Genomic DNA, 17,260 nt, shown 5'->3' on the forward strand with positions numbered 1-17,260 from the left:
ATTAGGCTGTTGATTGTGTTGATTCACTGTGCCGAAATGCCATGGCGACCACCTGCAGCCCTCAAACGGTATTTTATACTGATCGATTTCAGGCCATTCCCCCCATGTGACCATCACAGAGCCCGAGCTGGGTAACCATGGGAACAACTCCACAGGCCCGACTCCAGACTGCTCGCCCCCCTCCCCCGACACCGCGCTCAAGAACATTGAGAAAGTGATCCGCCCACAGGTGAGTCAGCACGCGCGCACACACACACACACACACACACACGAACACACACACAGTCATGTACACACATGCACACACACTCACACACGAACACAAACCCACACTTTGCACATAGAATTACATACAGTGACACAAACATACACAGAATCACAAAAACATACCCACACACACACACACACACGCACACACACACACACACACACACTATGCACGGGGAAGGGTGCATATGTGCGGCGTTCACCCTAATCAGAGTCAGTGCAGCTCTCTTGAGGTAAATGACATATTAAAAATTGATACGCGCTACAAATGACTGGAGGAGGCTGGAGTCTGGAGGCTATTGATGCAGAAAGCGCGTCTCTTAAGTTCTTTTCGACAGCGGTTTAGTGGTGCGTTTACTTTGCCCCTTTGAAGCTTTAAATAACCATTAGGTTCCTTGCTTCCTTAAGAAACGACAGCTGGAGCCGTGCTCCTGTGTTGCGAATCAATCCCTGTTTCCCTGAAATGAATCACCCTGTTGAATCTTGCAGGGGCACTTCAAGTGCCTGCGCCTGTCAGAGTTTGAATTTTACGTTTTACTTAAATCGTAGCGGTAGCTCCGGCCTCCGAACGCCCAGAGCTGGTGGGCTTTGAAGTTTGTCGACAGAAACTGTCTTTATTATTTCACCAGTCCTTTACTATTTATACCGTCTCATACTGTATTTATACATAACAAGGCGTTTATTTCTTTCTATTTCTTCACTCTCTAAAAGGAAGACAACACTTCCAAGACAAACCGTGTGACATAAAAACCCCCTCACTCTCGGTTGCGGGAAGTGGCGGGTTCCGCCAATCAGCTGGATCAGTACAGCGAGCGGGTGCACAGGTTCGACACGTGAATGGCTGAAGGTAGACGTACAGAGAGCTAGAATGCCGTGGCTTCCCCTCCAGGCCAACCGGTCAGGACGACCGTCACCATGACCTCAGCCCCTCTCTCTGAGCTCCTCTCTCCCCTGTACTTCTTTAGCAGCTGTCAGTCAGGGTGACTGACGCGTGACAGAGGCCCAGGTCCCTTGGTGTGGTCCCAGCGCTACCGTTACCAGACAGGATTAGCGCGGACCTCGGAGGCAGGCGCAACCGCCGGCCGGACTTACGCAACGATTGCGCCTGAGTTGCAACAGTGAATGTGGTGGCGCAAAGGTTATAAAAAAAAGATGTCAGACTAACGCGCTGGTCGCCGTGGCTCAAAATTGCAATTAAGGGTTGTTTTCCGGGGAAGACGTTTGTCAAGGTGTGCTCTTGGTGCTTATGCCATTATTCACATTCACAGAGAGCACAGCACAGGAATGAAGATACAAAGACTGGGAGGGGATATTTTAAAATTTATATTAGGTCTATTGCGTATTCCATTTAAATTGTTAACATTTATTTTAAACACAACCCCTCTTATTAGCATGGGAGTTTTAAGACCCTGCATTTTTTTCAGAACATGATACAACTCTCTATAAATCCAGAACCGTAACAAATGTTTTTAATTTGAAAGCCTGAGGTTAGTGAATTTAGGAAAAAAACATTATTACAATTCTGCGGTTAAGATGTTGTGGAGCAAAATTTGGAATGCAATCACCCGTAAAATAAATGCAACAGGGAGAAAAATAAATGCAGCAGGAATAACACCGAGCGTAGCCGGAGGCATTTAGAGTTCCGATTTCAGAAGTGCACCTGAGCGAGTTACACGCAGAAGTAACAGGCCATATGTTGCTGTTGAAGTTCTACGTAAAGGTGGGCTACATTGTGTAGCTCAGATCATAGTATAACTCATTTCATGCCTGCATATCCTGGTGTTACTTCATTGTGCACCTTGTGTTTGGAACTCCATTCCAAGCTGCCGTCAGAGTTGCAGCTACCGCTGATTCTTTTAAAACGGGACTTAAGTCTAACGTGTTTTCAGGTGCATAATCCTCCCGCTTGTACCTCCGACTGCTTTGAATTTTAAATTCTTATCTTCACAAGCCCCAAGGGCTTCTGCACAAAGAGGGCTAAAATCGAAATGAATTGTTTTGCATTGCATTGAAGACAAAATGATTTCCATTAAAGTCACAGAATAATCTGTCACCCACCATTGGACAGTTGTTATTAAACTAATCTTATCATGGATAAAAGCCATCTGTTGCATTGTTTGAAAGTAGCAAGCCAAGCAGGACAAACCCATCAAAGGCAGACACCAATGGGGACTGTTTGATGCCTGTGTTTCTTGCCTTGTTCCTGTTTAATGAAGGACATCCGAGATAGAGAACAAGGACTGTAGGAAGCTCCTGGAAGCAGACTTTGTGACATTTTGGGGAACTTTCTTTCTCCTTCTCTCTCACTCCATGTCTATCCCTCTTTCTCTATCAATCTATTACTGTAATCCAGAAATAGTCACACTTCGATATATCACAGCAGATCTATTGTGTGATACTGAGGAGAAGGCCGTGCTCTTTCAGAAAGCTATTTTCCTCTGAAAGGATCTGTGGAGTGTCCTCTTTACTTTCGCTGTATTTCCTTTTTAACCAATAGTGAAGAAATCGCATCACCAGTCTAAATTCACAGAAGGTATTTCTGTGCGATTCTTGGCGTCTAAGTGATTCAGGAGTAAAAAAAAGCACCTTTATTTCGACGGACGCGCTGTGTGTTTTCCGCTCTGATGAAAGGCTCTGGCTGACAGCCAGGACAGCTTGAGTCATGGGATGGAGGTCAGGTTTTGTGCTTATAGGGACAGGGGTCAGAATGCAGAAACAGGCGAGCTCTTCACACTTATCATACACTGAACATGGGAAAGAAACAAGCCTTAAAATAGACTCTCCAGATTGAATACGCTGATGCTGGGGGGAAAGAACTTGCAGTGAGTCAGGAGAGCACTTCTAAGATATTATGAACAAGAAAGAACACTGTCCTGTTTGTGTTAGAGCAAGATCGTACGTGTGTGTGTGTGTGTGTGTGTGTGTCTGCACGCTCTGCTGTAGCTCAGCCGACACATGTCATTATGCAGAAGCGACTGGTTTATAAAGTTCCAAAGTCCCTGTAAGGGGGTGTTATTGCAGTCCTATGCATGCAGCGTGTTTCTGTTAGTGCTCAGCTAAGAGCCTGCACTCTGGGTTATTGGTGTGTCTGTGCACTTTGTGTATAAGAGTGCACGCATGTGTGTTTGTCCTTGCATGTCCGTAAATATGTATATGTGTGTATGCATGAACACAATTGAAATTAGGGTCGTATTACAGTCAGATAGCAGTGACACAATAACACGCCTCTTTATGTAAAATGATGCCCGCCAGCTGGTCTCTGCCCCCTGGTGTGGTGAACAGGAGCTGAAGGGAGAGGCTGGCTCCGCCTCTCTGCCCCATCCCTCTCCCTGTTGGTGTTTTATGTACCCTGTCTGGCTCTGTTCTCCCCCTCTGTGTGCATGATACCATCTCCTTGCTCCCCTGAGTGGAATCTATCTGTCCAATGCACTTCCGCCACTGGTGCTAAATCTGTCCACCCCTTGACAGCGCAAACCCCCCCAACCGCAAACAGCGCTAATTGTAAGCTTTCGCTTTCTCCATAAACTCCATTGCTCTCCCGGCTGTATAAAGCTTTATGGCCGCCTTGGGTCCAGGTCCTGGGGAGGAGCAGCGATCCCCCGACTTCAAGGGCAGAGATGAAGGCGTCTGATTCCGCACACACGCGAGGGTGTCAGAGCCCGTCGGGCCTCATGGCCGCCCCGCGCCTGAATGCTAATCACGGGGAAAAAAACGCGAAGGAGCCTCTCTGGGTGCTACATTAGCGATGCGGGCGCGTCGCGCTACCAATGCTAATGCGTTTGCGTGTCGCGCCGTCAATGCTAATGCGTCTCTGTGTGTGCCACATTAACAGTGCTAATGTGTCCCTGTGTGTTCTAAATTAACAGTGCTGTTGTGTTTCCCTCTGTTGAATCAGTGGTGCGAAAGTGTTTCTCTGTGTGCCACTGTACATATATTTTAACGATGCTGGCTAATATGTTCCTCTGTGTCTTGCGTTATTTTGTAAAATGCAGTTCTTTGTGTGGTTTTGTGATTGCATCTGATGTGTGTCTTTGGGCTTTTCTTACAGCAGAAGTACTAGTCTGTTTCTCTGTTGCATCCGTGGTGGCATAATGATGGTATAGTAGGTTTTCTCAGAAGCATGGCAGCCCATATGAATGATGAACCAGTTGGGCCCCATATAAACCCCCACCAGCTTCAGCACCCCTCCCTCTTTCTCCCTCTGTCCTGTCCTTCACACTCTCCCCCACCACCCCCCCCCCCCCCCCCCAAGTCTAATACAGACACCCCACAGCTTCACACCCCTCTCTCTCCCTTTCAAGAGCCATCCCTGTCCATCCTTCCCTTCTGTCTGACCCCCTCCTCCACGCCTGATTGGCCGCGGCGCGGATGATTGACAGGCGGGTGGGCGGTCCTGCCCGTCTCCTTTGAGACGCATCTGAGCACCTCACTGAAACGGCGGGGCTGGAGACCTGATTAATATCCTGTCAGAAGGGCATCTCCCAGCAGGAGAAAACATGGCACCGCTTGTTGTTCCTGCCTCGCGCTGTGTGGGTTAGACTTTGTGTGGTGCGTTGCCACGGCGACTGCATTCAAAATGAACTGAATTAAAAAAAAAAAAAAAATGCACACAGGAGAAGAAGTTGCCCGAGCGCGACCTTTCGGGAGAAACCCGCAGACGGGCGGAAGCTTGAATCACAGAGACTCAATCAGCGTTGGGCCCTCTTGAACACTCCGAAGAGAGATGCAACATGCAGATGTGAAGAAATAATGATTCCCGGGAAAATCAGCGAAAAGATCACCGTGGAAAATTAGCACAGATCACACACGTGCGCGCGCTACCTCTCCCGAGTGGAGTAATGCACTTACCTAATGAGCGGCTGTTATCAGACGCACGCAGACCCGCTGACAGGGACTCGCACTCTCACTCACGCTCACTCGACGCGAGCCTCTTTTGTCCTAATGACTTGTAAATTGGCGTAAAAGCCGCGATTTTCTCCCATCCCTGGAGAGGCGGTCCCGTGGGGTGGTGGGGGGGTGCAGGAAGCGAGGCGAATCGCGTGCGGCTCCGCGGCATCGCAGGTCGCCGCGTCTCCCTGGCGAGGACGGCGGCGGTGGCACTTCCAATAAACGGGCCTGTCGTGTTCGCTGGTCGCGCCTCGCTCGCGGTGAAAGCTCAATTAGCGTGAGGCGCTCGCTGTGAGTGACAGTGGTAATGGCTTTCCGACGTGCTCATGAGGCATTTTGAGATCCAAATGAGTGACGCCACCGCGGGTGGGCAATCTGACAGTGTACAGGAGGATAAGAATGTCAGGACTGGAGTGTGCTGTAGGTGAGCGTGACAGGACTGGAGTGTGCTGTACGCTGTGGGTCAGTGTGTCAGAACTGGAGTGCGCTGTACGCTGTAGGTCAGCGTGACAGGACTGGAGTGTGCTGTATGCTGTAGGTCAGTGTGTCAGAACTGGAGTGTGCTGTACGCTGTGGGTCAGTGTGACAGGACTGGAGTGTGCTGTAAGCTGTGGGTCAGCGTGTCAGAACTGGAGTGTGCTGTACGCTGTGGGTCAGTGTGTCAGAACTGGAGTGCGCTGTACACTGTGGGTCAGCGTGACAGGACTGGAGTGTGCTGTACGCTGTGGGTCAGTGTGTCAGAACTGGAGTGCGCTGTACACTGTGGGTCAGCGTGACAGGACTGGAGTGTGCTGTACGCTGTAGGTCAGTGTGTCAGAACTGGAGTGCGCTGTACGCTGTGGGTCAGTGTGACAGGACTGGAGTGTGCTGTACGCTGTAGGTCAGTGTGTCAGAACTGGAGTGTGCTGTACGCCGTGGGTCAGTGTGTCAGGACTGGAGTGTGCTGTACGCTGTGGGTCAGTGTGTCAGAACTGGAGTGTGCTGTACGCTGTGGGTCAGTGTGACAGGACTGGAGTGTGCTGTATGCTGTAGGTCAGTGTATCACAAGAGGATGATGATGTAGGTAAAAGTGTTCTAGGTTATAGTTAGTTCTGCCAAACTTTTGCAGGGCCGTGTACTTGTGTCAGTTTAGTGTTAGATGAGGTTAGAGGAGCAGACATGGTCCCTAAACCCCTTATGACCCAGGACAGAAGCCTATCTCTGGGAAGTCGCTATGGTGACCACCTTACCTCATCACGTTCATTGCCATATTAAAGGTTTTTAGCCAAAAAATGTTATTAACGCAGTTAAGGAGAGGAGGTAGAAGGGGTGTGGCCCACCATTGTGGACGTGACCAATGAAAGCAGGTGTTTGCTCCAGTGGACTCCGTCTGGCCCCTGCTGGACCAGCTGGTCAGCAACAGAAGGACGAACCGCAGCCTCGCGGCACGACTCCACACCCCGCCCTGGGAGAGGGCTGGCCCTGTCTGCCGGCCTTGGACCGCAACCCGAAACTGACCCGGCCTGTTATCCCAGATTCCTGGCACACGAAGGAAGGCTGCTCACTCCCGCTGGGCCAAATTATCTGGCCCACAGTCAACACTAGGCCCAGACCGTCTGACTAGGTCAGCAGTGTGGCGTGGTGTTAAGCAGCAGGGCTTGTAACCCAAAGGTTACAAGCCCTCAGTTTGCAGGTGGACCTCCAGCTGTTTAAATGGATAATTTGTAAAAATTGTAAACCACGTAAGTCGCTCTGGACAAGAGAGTCTGATTAACAAATCTAAATTAAAGACTGTTTGCTCTGTGGAAGAATAAAAATATTACTGACTGTTCACGTGACTTAAGACTCAGAGTAGGAAATAGGCACTAAGTGCATAGTTAGGGAGTCTTGTTGAGAGTCAGTTATGACTACTTTTACTCCTTAAGACTTAAAAGTATGTCTTCTCCTTGGCAGGTATTTATTAGTCCTCATGAGCTGTCCTAACTCGTTAGGAGTTGCCGACAGGTGGCTACACCAGGATAGCTCACACAGATTTTTCGGGGGAGAAAATAGGCTACGTTTTGCATACATTTGACAACTCAGAGCTGTGAAAAAGATACCCGTCAGATAAGGAGAGTATTTTCTTTGTCACCATCCTCACAGGAGACGTTATCACTCCAACATACAGATGAATGTCACCACTTACTGTTTCAAAAAAAGTCAAATTTAAACTTTGTTTCTCAGCAACGGGGAAGAGTTTTTATTTGAAAACAGTTTCGTCCCGCTATGATGTCACCTGCTCAGTGAAATGGGGCACTTCCAAAAACCATGGCTGATGACTCCATTCCCTCGATCACTTGCAGGTGCACAGCTTAAGTACAACTGACTGCACGGCAAACATTTATATTTCATTTCAGTATTTATAGCAATATACGGTGTGTATAAAACCCGTAAATGACTTAAACAATATTTCATGTTTCAATTATGTCATCTATGAGGCTCATATGATGAAGGTGGTGTGGAGACATGAATTGGGCAGTTGGAAAAGGATATTTCATGCTCCAGGAATAAATTCGGCAGCAGCTCTGAAAAAGTCAGACTTTGCACAATGACTTCTTGCACAATTCTGCACAGTATCTGCAAGCTGCAGACTCATGTTGGCGTGTGTGGGATTTCTGGCTTATTGTCCTAGGGGGCAATCAAGAACTAAGGCAATCTTAACTGGAATGAAGAAACAATATAGTCCTGACAATCATTTTGCTAACGTAATTATGAACAAAATCTATTTGAAATAATTATAGTTGTTGCTTTAAAGTTGACTAAGAATTGAAACCATTTGTGTTAATTTTCTGGCATTTATTCACACTTATGAGATGTTTGATTATGTTCACAAATTGCAGCGCTACGACAACACTACTCAATGATTGCATTTATTGGGCATTTTCTCAACATATGGGACGAACTGTGAAAAATGTCATCACTACCGTTTGTTTCCGGCACTTGTCATAAAAATCCACTGTGATCCGCTCATAGGAAATAGTCTTACTCACAGCTGAGAGTGGGAGTAGGAAGCTTCGTAAGTCCCATTGCCTACTCTGAAGTTGGACTTCCAAAAGTACTTTTAGCAAGATACTTTAGGAGTAATTCCCAAACGCATATGAATGTGGGCCCAGGTCGGCTTTCCTGTAACGACCCGGTCATCTCATCTCATCGTTATACCGAGCCATCTCATCTTTACTGTATAGCTAAACAACATTTTGTGCATTGAGACCTCTATCTCTTTCTAAGACCTCTCTATTTTTTATGTATAGAATGGCTTGCAATGTTTGTCACGGTTTCACAGTTTTATCACTTAAAGCGTTGAGTGTTAAAACTGCCATCTTCTCAGAGCTGTTTCTCCCAGTGGTGTCCTTCGCCCCCCCCCCCCCCTTATGTGAAATTATTGAGTCACTGCATCTCTAAGCGCAACAGGTGTGATCGGAGGTGGAGAGGACTCGTGGTTTGTGCGAGAGGAACAGGATGTAGTTCTTCAAGTGGTATATGCGCTAATCAGCATGTGTGAGAATAAAAACACCCTTTAATTAGGAAATAAAACATGCTCACAAACATATGGGCATGGATGCTGGGAGTGTACATATAGCACATGTCGATACGCTGTCCTCCTTTCCCCCCTTGGCTGATATACTGTTTCTTTATTCCCCTTTGGCTAATATATTAATTCTGTATTACCTAGCAGATCTTGTGCTGTCCCTTCATTCTTTCTTGTGTGATATGGTTTTCCTCTTTTCCCCATTGACTGATGTAATGTTTTTCTATTCCCTATTGGCTGACGTCCTGCCTCTGCTGCTGAAAGCTCCTTCCTCACCTCTATTATCTCACTGTCTGCTGGCTCAGACAAATGGAGCAAGTAAGTCCCCTTGGAGAGCTCATGGAGGCTTCATAGCAACTTGAAAGGCTTCAGAAGAGTCGAATAGAGTAGAATATTAGAATTGTCTAATGGTGCCATCCAATGGAGCATGTGTCCTTCCTTCAGACCCTCAGGAGAGGAATACCTGATCATGAGTCCTGATCATGTGTCTGTTCTCACGGGTTTGACCATAGAATTACCCAGGCAGTCCAAATATCTGTTTGATTTGCTCAAAAATATTGTGTGTAGTCATGTGTCAACTTTAAGCAAAATACATGCACACCGCATTGGTACCTGATGTTTTAGAGTCATGCCATTTTCTCAGTGATCAACAGTCATGTGTATGAATTTGAAACTATATTCTGGAGTGGGCGTTAAAATGCAACATTCAGAGTACAGAGGAGGATCTATTTCTGGAGTGAGGCATAAGGTTCTCTTTGTGACCTCAACAGATTTAATGATGGAACCTTATAAGGAAGCAAAGAACATGACCCAGTCTCAGTTCTAATGCGCCCTTCTGGTTATCAGTAGGTGAAGATTCACCAGAGGTCTTTTGTCATATTCTCTGAGCATTTTCACAGCCCCGCCCCTCACCCCAGCCCTCTGTAGTGTTAGTACACACAGCTCTTCCTTCCTACATCTCTGCCACATGAGAGATGTAGCTCTCTGACATTCTGCCTGCGTTGCTTCATGGGAATTTCTCTCAGGATCAATAAGGGAAAACAGCTGCCTCTGAGCGGCTTGGAGCAAGCCATCAGTCTGTGTTTATCTGGAAGTTATGTGGAGGATGTCCAAGTGGCCCCGGATGACTGTTAATCAATACCACCGGGCCGTTGACCTTGACCTTTCCCGTCCGACGCGACACGGCGGCGCATCGATCCCCCCGGACGGATCACCATGGCGACCTTGAGCCGGGCACCGCGGTGACTGATGCGCCCCCTGCTCCGCCCCCCGCTCCCACCCCTTCGTCGTCTCGCCCGAGCTGCGCTCGGAATGGCCGCCGCTGTCTGCTCAGGCGCGGGGAATGCTCTCTGGCTGCGGGCTCCTGTGCTCACCCAGCTGAGACGCCGCAATCTGGCCTCTCTTAGACGAGCGGATGAGGGGGCCGTATGGTGTGGGGGGGTGGCAGACTCGAACACTCCTCCTTTATAGGGGAGGGGGTGGGGTGGAGTCATGGCCTCACGCCCCACAGCTATGGAAATCACCAGGAGAGAGCCTGGACTGACTTGTAGCCTATAGGGGTGTCAGAGCTCATGGCAGGGGGGGTGGAGGTGGATTTGGATCTGGGGGTTGGGGCTATGGCCTCGGGACTGTGGGAGAGCTGCCCCGTCACCCTGCCACACTGAAGGGGTGTGGGGGGGAGGGCGATTCTGACCACCTTTTGGTCCTCTCCTCTTACGGCAAGATTGATCGCGGAGCAATGTAGCCACCGGTGTTGCATAAAGCCTGCTTTCTGAATTACCCACCTGTGTGTGTGCATGAGCGTATGTCTGTGTGTGTGTCTCTGTGTGTATGTCTGTGTGTGTGTGTGTGTGTGTGTGTGCGTGTGTGTGTGTGTGTTGCGTGTGTGTGTGTGTGTGTGTGTGTGATCATCCTGCAGTTATTATAGAACACTGCGCAGAATAAAAAAACAGTCGATCATCCTGCAGTCGTTATGGAACACTGAGAGCGGATGACATCACCGCAGGAAAAGATTCTGAAAATTCCGCAGAGCACACGCTCACACAGCAAATTAATTAGCGTGACACCTGGACTTCGGTGATGCAACAGGAAGTGGAGAGAATCCTTACATAAGACTTCCTGTGGTTATGTAATTGCTTGTGTCTGTTTATACCGCTCTCTTTTCATTTATATACGGGATAGAGGAATGACACATCTGAGGAACAGAACAGATCTCCCTGACAGGGTCTGTGTGTGTGTGAGTGTGTGTGTGTGAGTGTGTGGGGGGGGGGGGGGTTCTCACTGAAGGGGTATGTGCGCTCTGCAAGGATTCCTTACCAGAATGGTTACTTGCAGATATCCTGAAATAGCTATAAGAAAACAGCCAATGTGTTGCATCTAATATAGTCAGTTTTGTGGTATGGTTTCTCCTTTTGAGGTATGCAGAGCACTGAAACAACCGTTCACTAGAGTTTGTACACTTAACATTGCCCACACTCATATTTACTGAGTCCTGGTTCTCTAACAGTGTTTCCATTATTCATTAAGGTTTAATAGAGTAACATTGTCCCCTTTATGCACTATGTTTCAATACACTAACAGTAGCTCCATTGCTCACACAGGGGTTTAATACATTTACAGTGTCCCTATTATACACTAATGGTTAATACACTAACGTGGTTCCCATTATGCAATAAGGTTCAATACACTGACATTGTCCCTGTTATCCACTAGGTTTTAATGCGCTCACATTGTCTGTATTATGCACTAAGGTTAAATACATTAACAGTGTCCCCGTTATGCGGCACACTAACATTGTCTTCATAATTCACTGTGGTTTGGTGCACTAACAGCGATGTGCCCCCCCCCTCTGCTCCCCCAGCCGAAACAGCGCACGTCCTTGTCCTCGTCCCAGGAGGTGCAGAGGCAGAACCACAGCTACGACCCCTCGGAGGTGAGCTCGTCCCTGGGGTACGCCAGCTTCACCACCAGCCCCCCGGTCAGCGCCCCCGTCAGCCCGGCCAACTACTCCATTGGCTCGGCGGAGGACTGCGGCCTGGCAGGTAGGACCCCCCTGCTGTTCCTCCGTCCCCCTCTCTCTCCTTCCCCCTTTGGCTCTCCTTCCTCCTCAGCCGAGATCTCTCCTCGCTCCTCTGTGTGGTGACGCCCGTCCGCAGGTCGCTGTGACTCAGAGGCAGAGCGAGTCTGTGTGAGTCAGCGACTCTGTACCCTCCACACAGAGATGGCCGAACCTGTGACAGGTGAGGAACTCCCACTGCTGAGCTAAACGCATCAGCAGCCAAAAGTAATTACGAGGAAAGCGGCAATTACAAGGTTAATTAAAAGGAAAAAATGAATCGTGGTGCAGTGCATCCGACACGTCTTCAGTTCGATGTCCTGTAGGTCTAATCTAAACACGGCTTCATACCTTCTTGGCATGCTGTGGACAGATGTTGAGAGCACCTGTCGGTTCCCAGGATTCTGTTCAATTACCTTGACTAAAGCTCAGTTCTGAATGGGAATTTGTACAGGTGACTGATTCATAACCTCATTTCCTGTCTCCTCAAAACCGCGCTGTTGAATTGCCGGAACAGTGACACATGACATTATCCTGTTATCCTGTGCTTTCAAATTATTTCTGCCCACGGTAAAATCAGGAATGGCAACAAATTGATGATGCAGTTCAGTTCAAAATGTATCAGTAAGTATGCCTGTGTGTATGTGGTGAGGAGTTACAAGTACCCGACCACAGGTGTATGGAAATAATATTTACTTATGTGAATTTTAGATAATAAACACAAGCAAACAAGTCTGACAGTCATGCTTGGCGAAAAACAGTGAGGAACTGAGCTGTCTTGGCAGATTTAGTTTTTCCTCTGAAATAGAAGCGTTGGCCATGTGGCAGATGACAGCTGCAGCCAAAGCTTCCTCCACTTCCTTCGTGTCATTTCCTGTTCTCTCCCTCCCTGTCGCGGAAGGTGGCAGCGAGTTCCCCTGCCGGTGCGACGGCGGGGACGTAGGACGGTGACGGTGGCGGTGACGTGTCCCTTTGAGTCAGCCGCCCCGCGCCGTCTCCAGCCAGTCTGTCGCCCGCTTCGCTGCTGCTAGAACCCGCCCACTCCCCCCCGCCCGGAAACGTCTGCCGCGTCACGTGCTGTCTCGCGTGCCGTCTCACGTGCAAGCCCTCGGCGTCTTCTGACGGGAAGGGAGAGGTGACAGGGGAGAGAGGCCCTCTTTTCTGTCAGATGAAATCGGACCGGCTCCAGCAACAAAGTCAAAGCGCCGATACCCCTGAAACACAGCCAAAGCCTTCCTCCTTCCTCCTTGGTGGCAGGCTCCGGCCTTCCGACCCTCACCACAGGAAGTCACGGCACTGAGCCAGCTCTGTTACAGGCCGAGATGAGAACTACAGTGGGCCCGTGACCTTACACGTGGCTTTGGTTGAGTTTGGGGTGCTGTTCAGGTCTCTGTGGGAGCTCTACTGTGTGACCTGAGAGCAGGTCTACCACACTAGACCCCCCTCCCCCAAATCATATATATCAACACCTCACTGCAGCATGTGCAGCAACGGCATGCTCCCTCCCTCCCCCCACCCTCCTAGAAGCTATATAACAATGTCACTATAACATACTGCTCTGGATATAAGGGATGCTGATATCGCAGATCTCCCATGGTGATCTGTGTGTGGGAGGTGCTGTGATGATATTACATTATTCTCTGCGAAGGCCAGCTTAGCTGCAATATGTGTACACTTATATGATGTCCAGGATAAGGCTGTTAAACAGCTTGTGTTCGCATACAGTATCCTTATCAGGGGTACAGCAGCGGTTTACATAGATCAGATATAGACTGTGTTATTAACTGTCCTGACCAGTCGTGAAAAGCCAGTGTGTTGACCTCACTCTCCCGTGTTGGACGGAGAGAGAGAGATTGGTGCAGCACCGCCGAGCTCGGGGAGATCGCCCTGACAACGGAACACGCCAGAGCACTTGAGCGGCGGCTTGCTTTGAGCCTCGCGGTAAAGTGGATGGGAGAGGGGGCCGGCTCGGGTTCGGTTTATAACCCCGGTGCGGATCGTAAAGGGACAGGCTCTGTTTGTTTTGTCGTTGAATAACAGCACAGAGGCTCCGAGCCTGTTTGTCTTTGAAGTACCTTTCTGTCCTCTCCAAGCACGCCTGCAGGTGAGAAGTTTGGCCGGCTTGGCGTCACATTTTTCATTTGAAGACAGCCCTAACAAGACTCCCCCTGTGAGACAGCTGTATCCATCCTTAATGGAATGTTTTTCTTGCTCCAGTGGACCCTCTTACGAGGCACCGGGGGGACAGCAACATGGAATACCGCTTAGCATACTGAACAGAGGGCAGAGGTTCGAATTTTAGAAGGGCATCGCTGCTCCAAGGAGCTCCAAGGGCTTCTTCCTCCTCTGTTACCCAGCTGAACACACAGAGGCACAGAAGATCTAAACCTATTGTCATGACGTGAGGCATTCGCACAGTAATAATTCATATAGTAAACCCTTTTGTAACTGGTTTGGAGAGACGGAGCTGAAATGTCAGTGCTGTATATCGGGGAAAAAAAATGTAAACTCTTTACTTTTAGCTCCTCCTCCAGGAATAGATGGCCACATGCTTCAGTCTGCTTTAGCTGTCTCTCCCCTCTACTTACCAGCTTTAGAAGGTCCATTGTGTTGTTGCCGTGGCAACTGCCAGTACATGAGGAGCTCATAGTTATGTTTGAGATGGCGTACATTTATAAATGGATAAATCAAGCAATGCCATTTCCCTGACAGAGAGAGAGAGAGGGAGAGAGAGGGGGGAGGAGTGGGAGAGAAGGAGAAAGAGAGAGAGAGAGTGAGAGGGAGCGAGAGAGAGTAGGAGAAAGGGAGAAAGAAGCGGGGAGAGGAGAGGGAGAGGGACGCGGGGGGGGGGGTTTTCCGGAGGACCATAAAAGCCCCCGCCGTTTCCTGCTCGGGTTTTTCTCGGGGCTCGGGCACGCTGTCTCTCTCTCTCTCTCTCTCTCTCTCTCTCTCTCTCTCTCCCTCTCCCGCGGCAGCGCTCGGATCGGTGCTAGCCCGCCGCGCATGGGCCGTTCCTGCACCTCGTCCATTCACAGAAACGCGCGCCCTGCTGCCGGAGTGGGTAGACGGTTGGGTCTCGGCGGCGTTGGCCGCGCCAGCCGTGGAGCGATGCGTTTATGATCTCCGGTAAACAGTAAACAGGATTGATGCAGGATTATATAAGCTTGTGAGACACAGGCAGTAGGATGTGAGCTGCTCTATATTCGGGCAGCAGGGAGAACTGCCGCAGTCACCAGGCTTGATGATGGTGGCGGGTGACTACCCATCTTTACAGCAGGCTGCACACGGCACGCAATCATCAGGTGGGCTGCCACTGAGATTCACCATGAACACAAATAACAGCTCGACCAGCCTCGCAGTGCAGGACCTGCGACATCATGTCACTCCAGTCAAACCAGCGAAGAAGGACCTGTGACATCATCATATCACCCTCCGTTCAGATTAGCAAGGCATGACCCGTGACATCACGTCGGTTTACGTTCTAACTAACAGAGCAGGTCGTGTCACATCATGTCAGTCTCCGTGTGTGTGAACATGAAGTGTAATTTGAACATGAAGGTTAATGTGTGATGAAATATACAAACAAGTTTTGTCCATTTTTTCGTGACTGTTGGACTTCCATCTGCGCGTGTGCACACACGCACGCGTACACTGGTGCACTTGTGCAGTGTGCGCAAACGCACAGTGACACGCTGCGCCACACTCATCCCCGCTTCCTCACCCTCCCCTCCTCGCAGTCTTTCTGTTATCAGCCAATTGGAAGGCGGTCTCCAATGGTGGTGCCTGCCGGCAGCTGAAGATCGACCAATCATCAGGCAGCATGCAGTGACTCACTTGGTAGCCACGGATCGCTCTCTTGGGGCCGATTGACTCGAGGCGTAATTTGTAATAAGAAATAAACTTTTCATTACATGAATACATTATGAGATTGGCTTGGAGATTTAACAGGAGCAGCAGTGCAGAGTGAAGCAAAAACATCAGCGCCGGCCAATCCCCAGGCCGAACCACACACTCACGCACTCCTCCCCCCTGTCCATCACGGCTGACCAATCCCCATTCCTGCAGCACACACACCCCTTCCCATAGAAGTCCAGGACTTCCATGGTCATGACAGCTATTCCAGGACACTAGCTAGACTAAGACTGACCTGCAGGGGATGATGGGTAAATATGTGCACTTCCCACACTCCTGCAATATTCTCCCATGTCTGTCACACAGAGGTGAATGAAGACCTCTGAAAGTGTGTGTGTGTGTGTGTGTGTGTGTGTGTGTGTGTGCGTGTGTGTGCATGTGTGCCACGCGTCTTACAACAGCTCTGACAGTGTTGCAGAAAAGAGGAACATAAATACAATAACATCGTCACGCCTTTCTTATTTCTAGATCATTTCATTGTTGCTGTTCAGATGACGTGTATTAGTTTACTCTGAGCTTCTCCGTTATCCTGCAGAAAGAGAGCTGTTTGAACATGGACGACCTCACAGTGGAGAGGACTCTGTGTCATGGCCATTCAGTTAACCCGGGAAAGAAAACACTGAGCAGGATGGAGACAGCAGTGTGAATGTAGACTGAGTGATGACGCATAGCTGGAGGTTTCTGTACTGCAGAGGGAAGGAGAGAGCTACAGTGCTTATAGTACTCAGATTGTTGTGCATGGGAAGGACGAACCACACTGATCTCAGCACAGGGAGAGAGCAGCCAGAGAGCACTGATCCTAGCACACAGGGAGAGAGCAGGCAGACAGCACTTATCCTAGCACACAGGGAGAGAGCAGGCAGACAGCACTGATCCTAGCACACAGGGAGAGAGCAGGCAGACAGCACTGATCCTAGCACACAGGGAGAGAGCAGGCAGAGAGCACTGATCCCAGCACACTGGGAGAGAGCAGGCAGACAGCACTGATCCTAGCCAGGCTCTTGTGGGCATTGTCTGGTTGTTTCTACCACAGCCGTGGTGTCTCAAATGCTGTCCCTCTTGCACCGCGCTTGGCAGAAAGAACGGCAGGACCTGCTCGGGTTCAGCCCTCCGTCACAGATGCTCCCACAGACAGGACCGAGGCGGCCAGGAAGCGAAACATCTGCTCGCGCCCCTCTCCTCCTCTCCCTATGGAGCGAGCGGCCCCTCCCAGAGGCTCCTCCGTCGCTGTTTACACCGAACCCCCGCCCTCCTCCCCCCGCCTCCTTCCCCAGGGCTGTGTACACCAGCGCGAGTCCGGGCCCAGCAGCGTTTCACTTGAAGGTTCATTAGTTTCCTCGGCGGGAATTCAAAGCCCGGAGAGAGCGCTCTCCGAGGGACCGCCAGCTGACACCGCGCAACTCGCGGAGGACGCGTTTGAAGTCATGCTCGAGACACTCAATTTACCGCTGCTGTCCTCATGCAGGTGTAAAGAAATGGGGCTGGTTATCGGGGTACTGCCAAACCCCGCTGTTTTGTAATTAAGCGTCGTCTCCCTTCAAAAAGGTGGCACTGCTTTATCAAAGCCCCCATTACCGAGTCTTTGTTTGATG

General features: G+C 49.7%; 1 protein-coding gene across 6 annotated transcripts in view; it reads left to right on the forward strand.

The window, feature by feature from the left end:
- The window catches only part of LOC118770441 (ankyrin repeat and sterile alpha motif domain-containing protein 1B-like), a 199,911-nt gene that overhangs the window by 117,132 nt on the left and 65,519 nt on the right, over nt 1-17,260 (forward strand). For all 6 annotated transcript variants that reach the window (XM_036518106.1, XM_036518103.1, XM_036518104.1 and 3 more), the window contains 2 exons: nt 93-229; nt 11,562-11,742. In XM_036518106.1, coding sequence (XP_036373999.1) covers nt 93-229; nt 11,562-11,742 — 318 coding nt within the window. The remainder of the gene's footprint in view (nt 1-92; nt 230-11,561; nt 11,743-17,260) is intronic.

The sequence above is a fragment of the Megalops cyprinoides genome, chromosome 23 (assembly GCF_013368585.1).
Source record: "Megalops cyprinoides isolate fMegCyp1 chromosome 23, fMegCyp1.pri, whole genome shotgun sequence".
NCBI classification, from domain to species: domain Eukaryota; kingdom Metazoa; phylum Chordata; class Actinopteri; order Elopiformes; family Megalopidae; genus Megalops; species Megalops cyprinoides.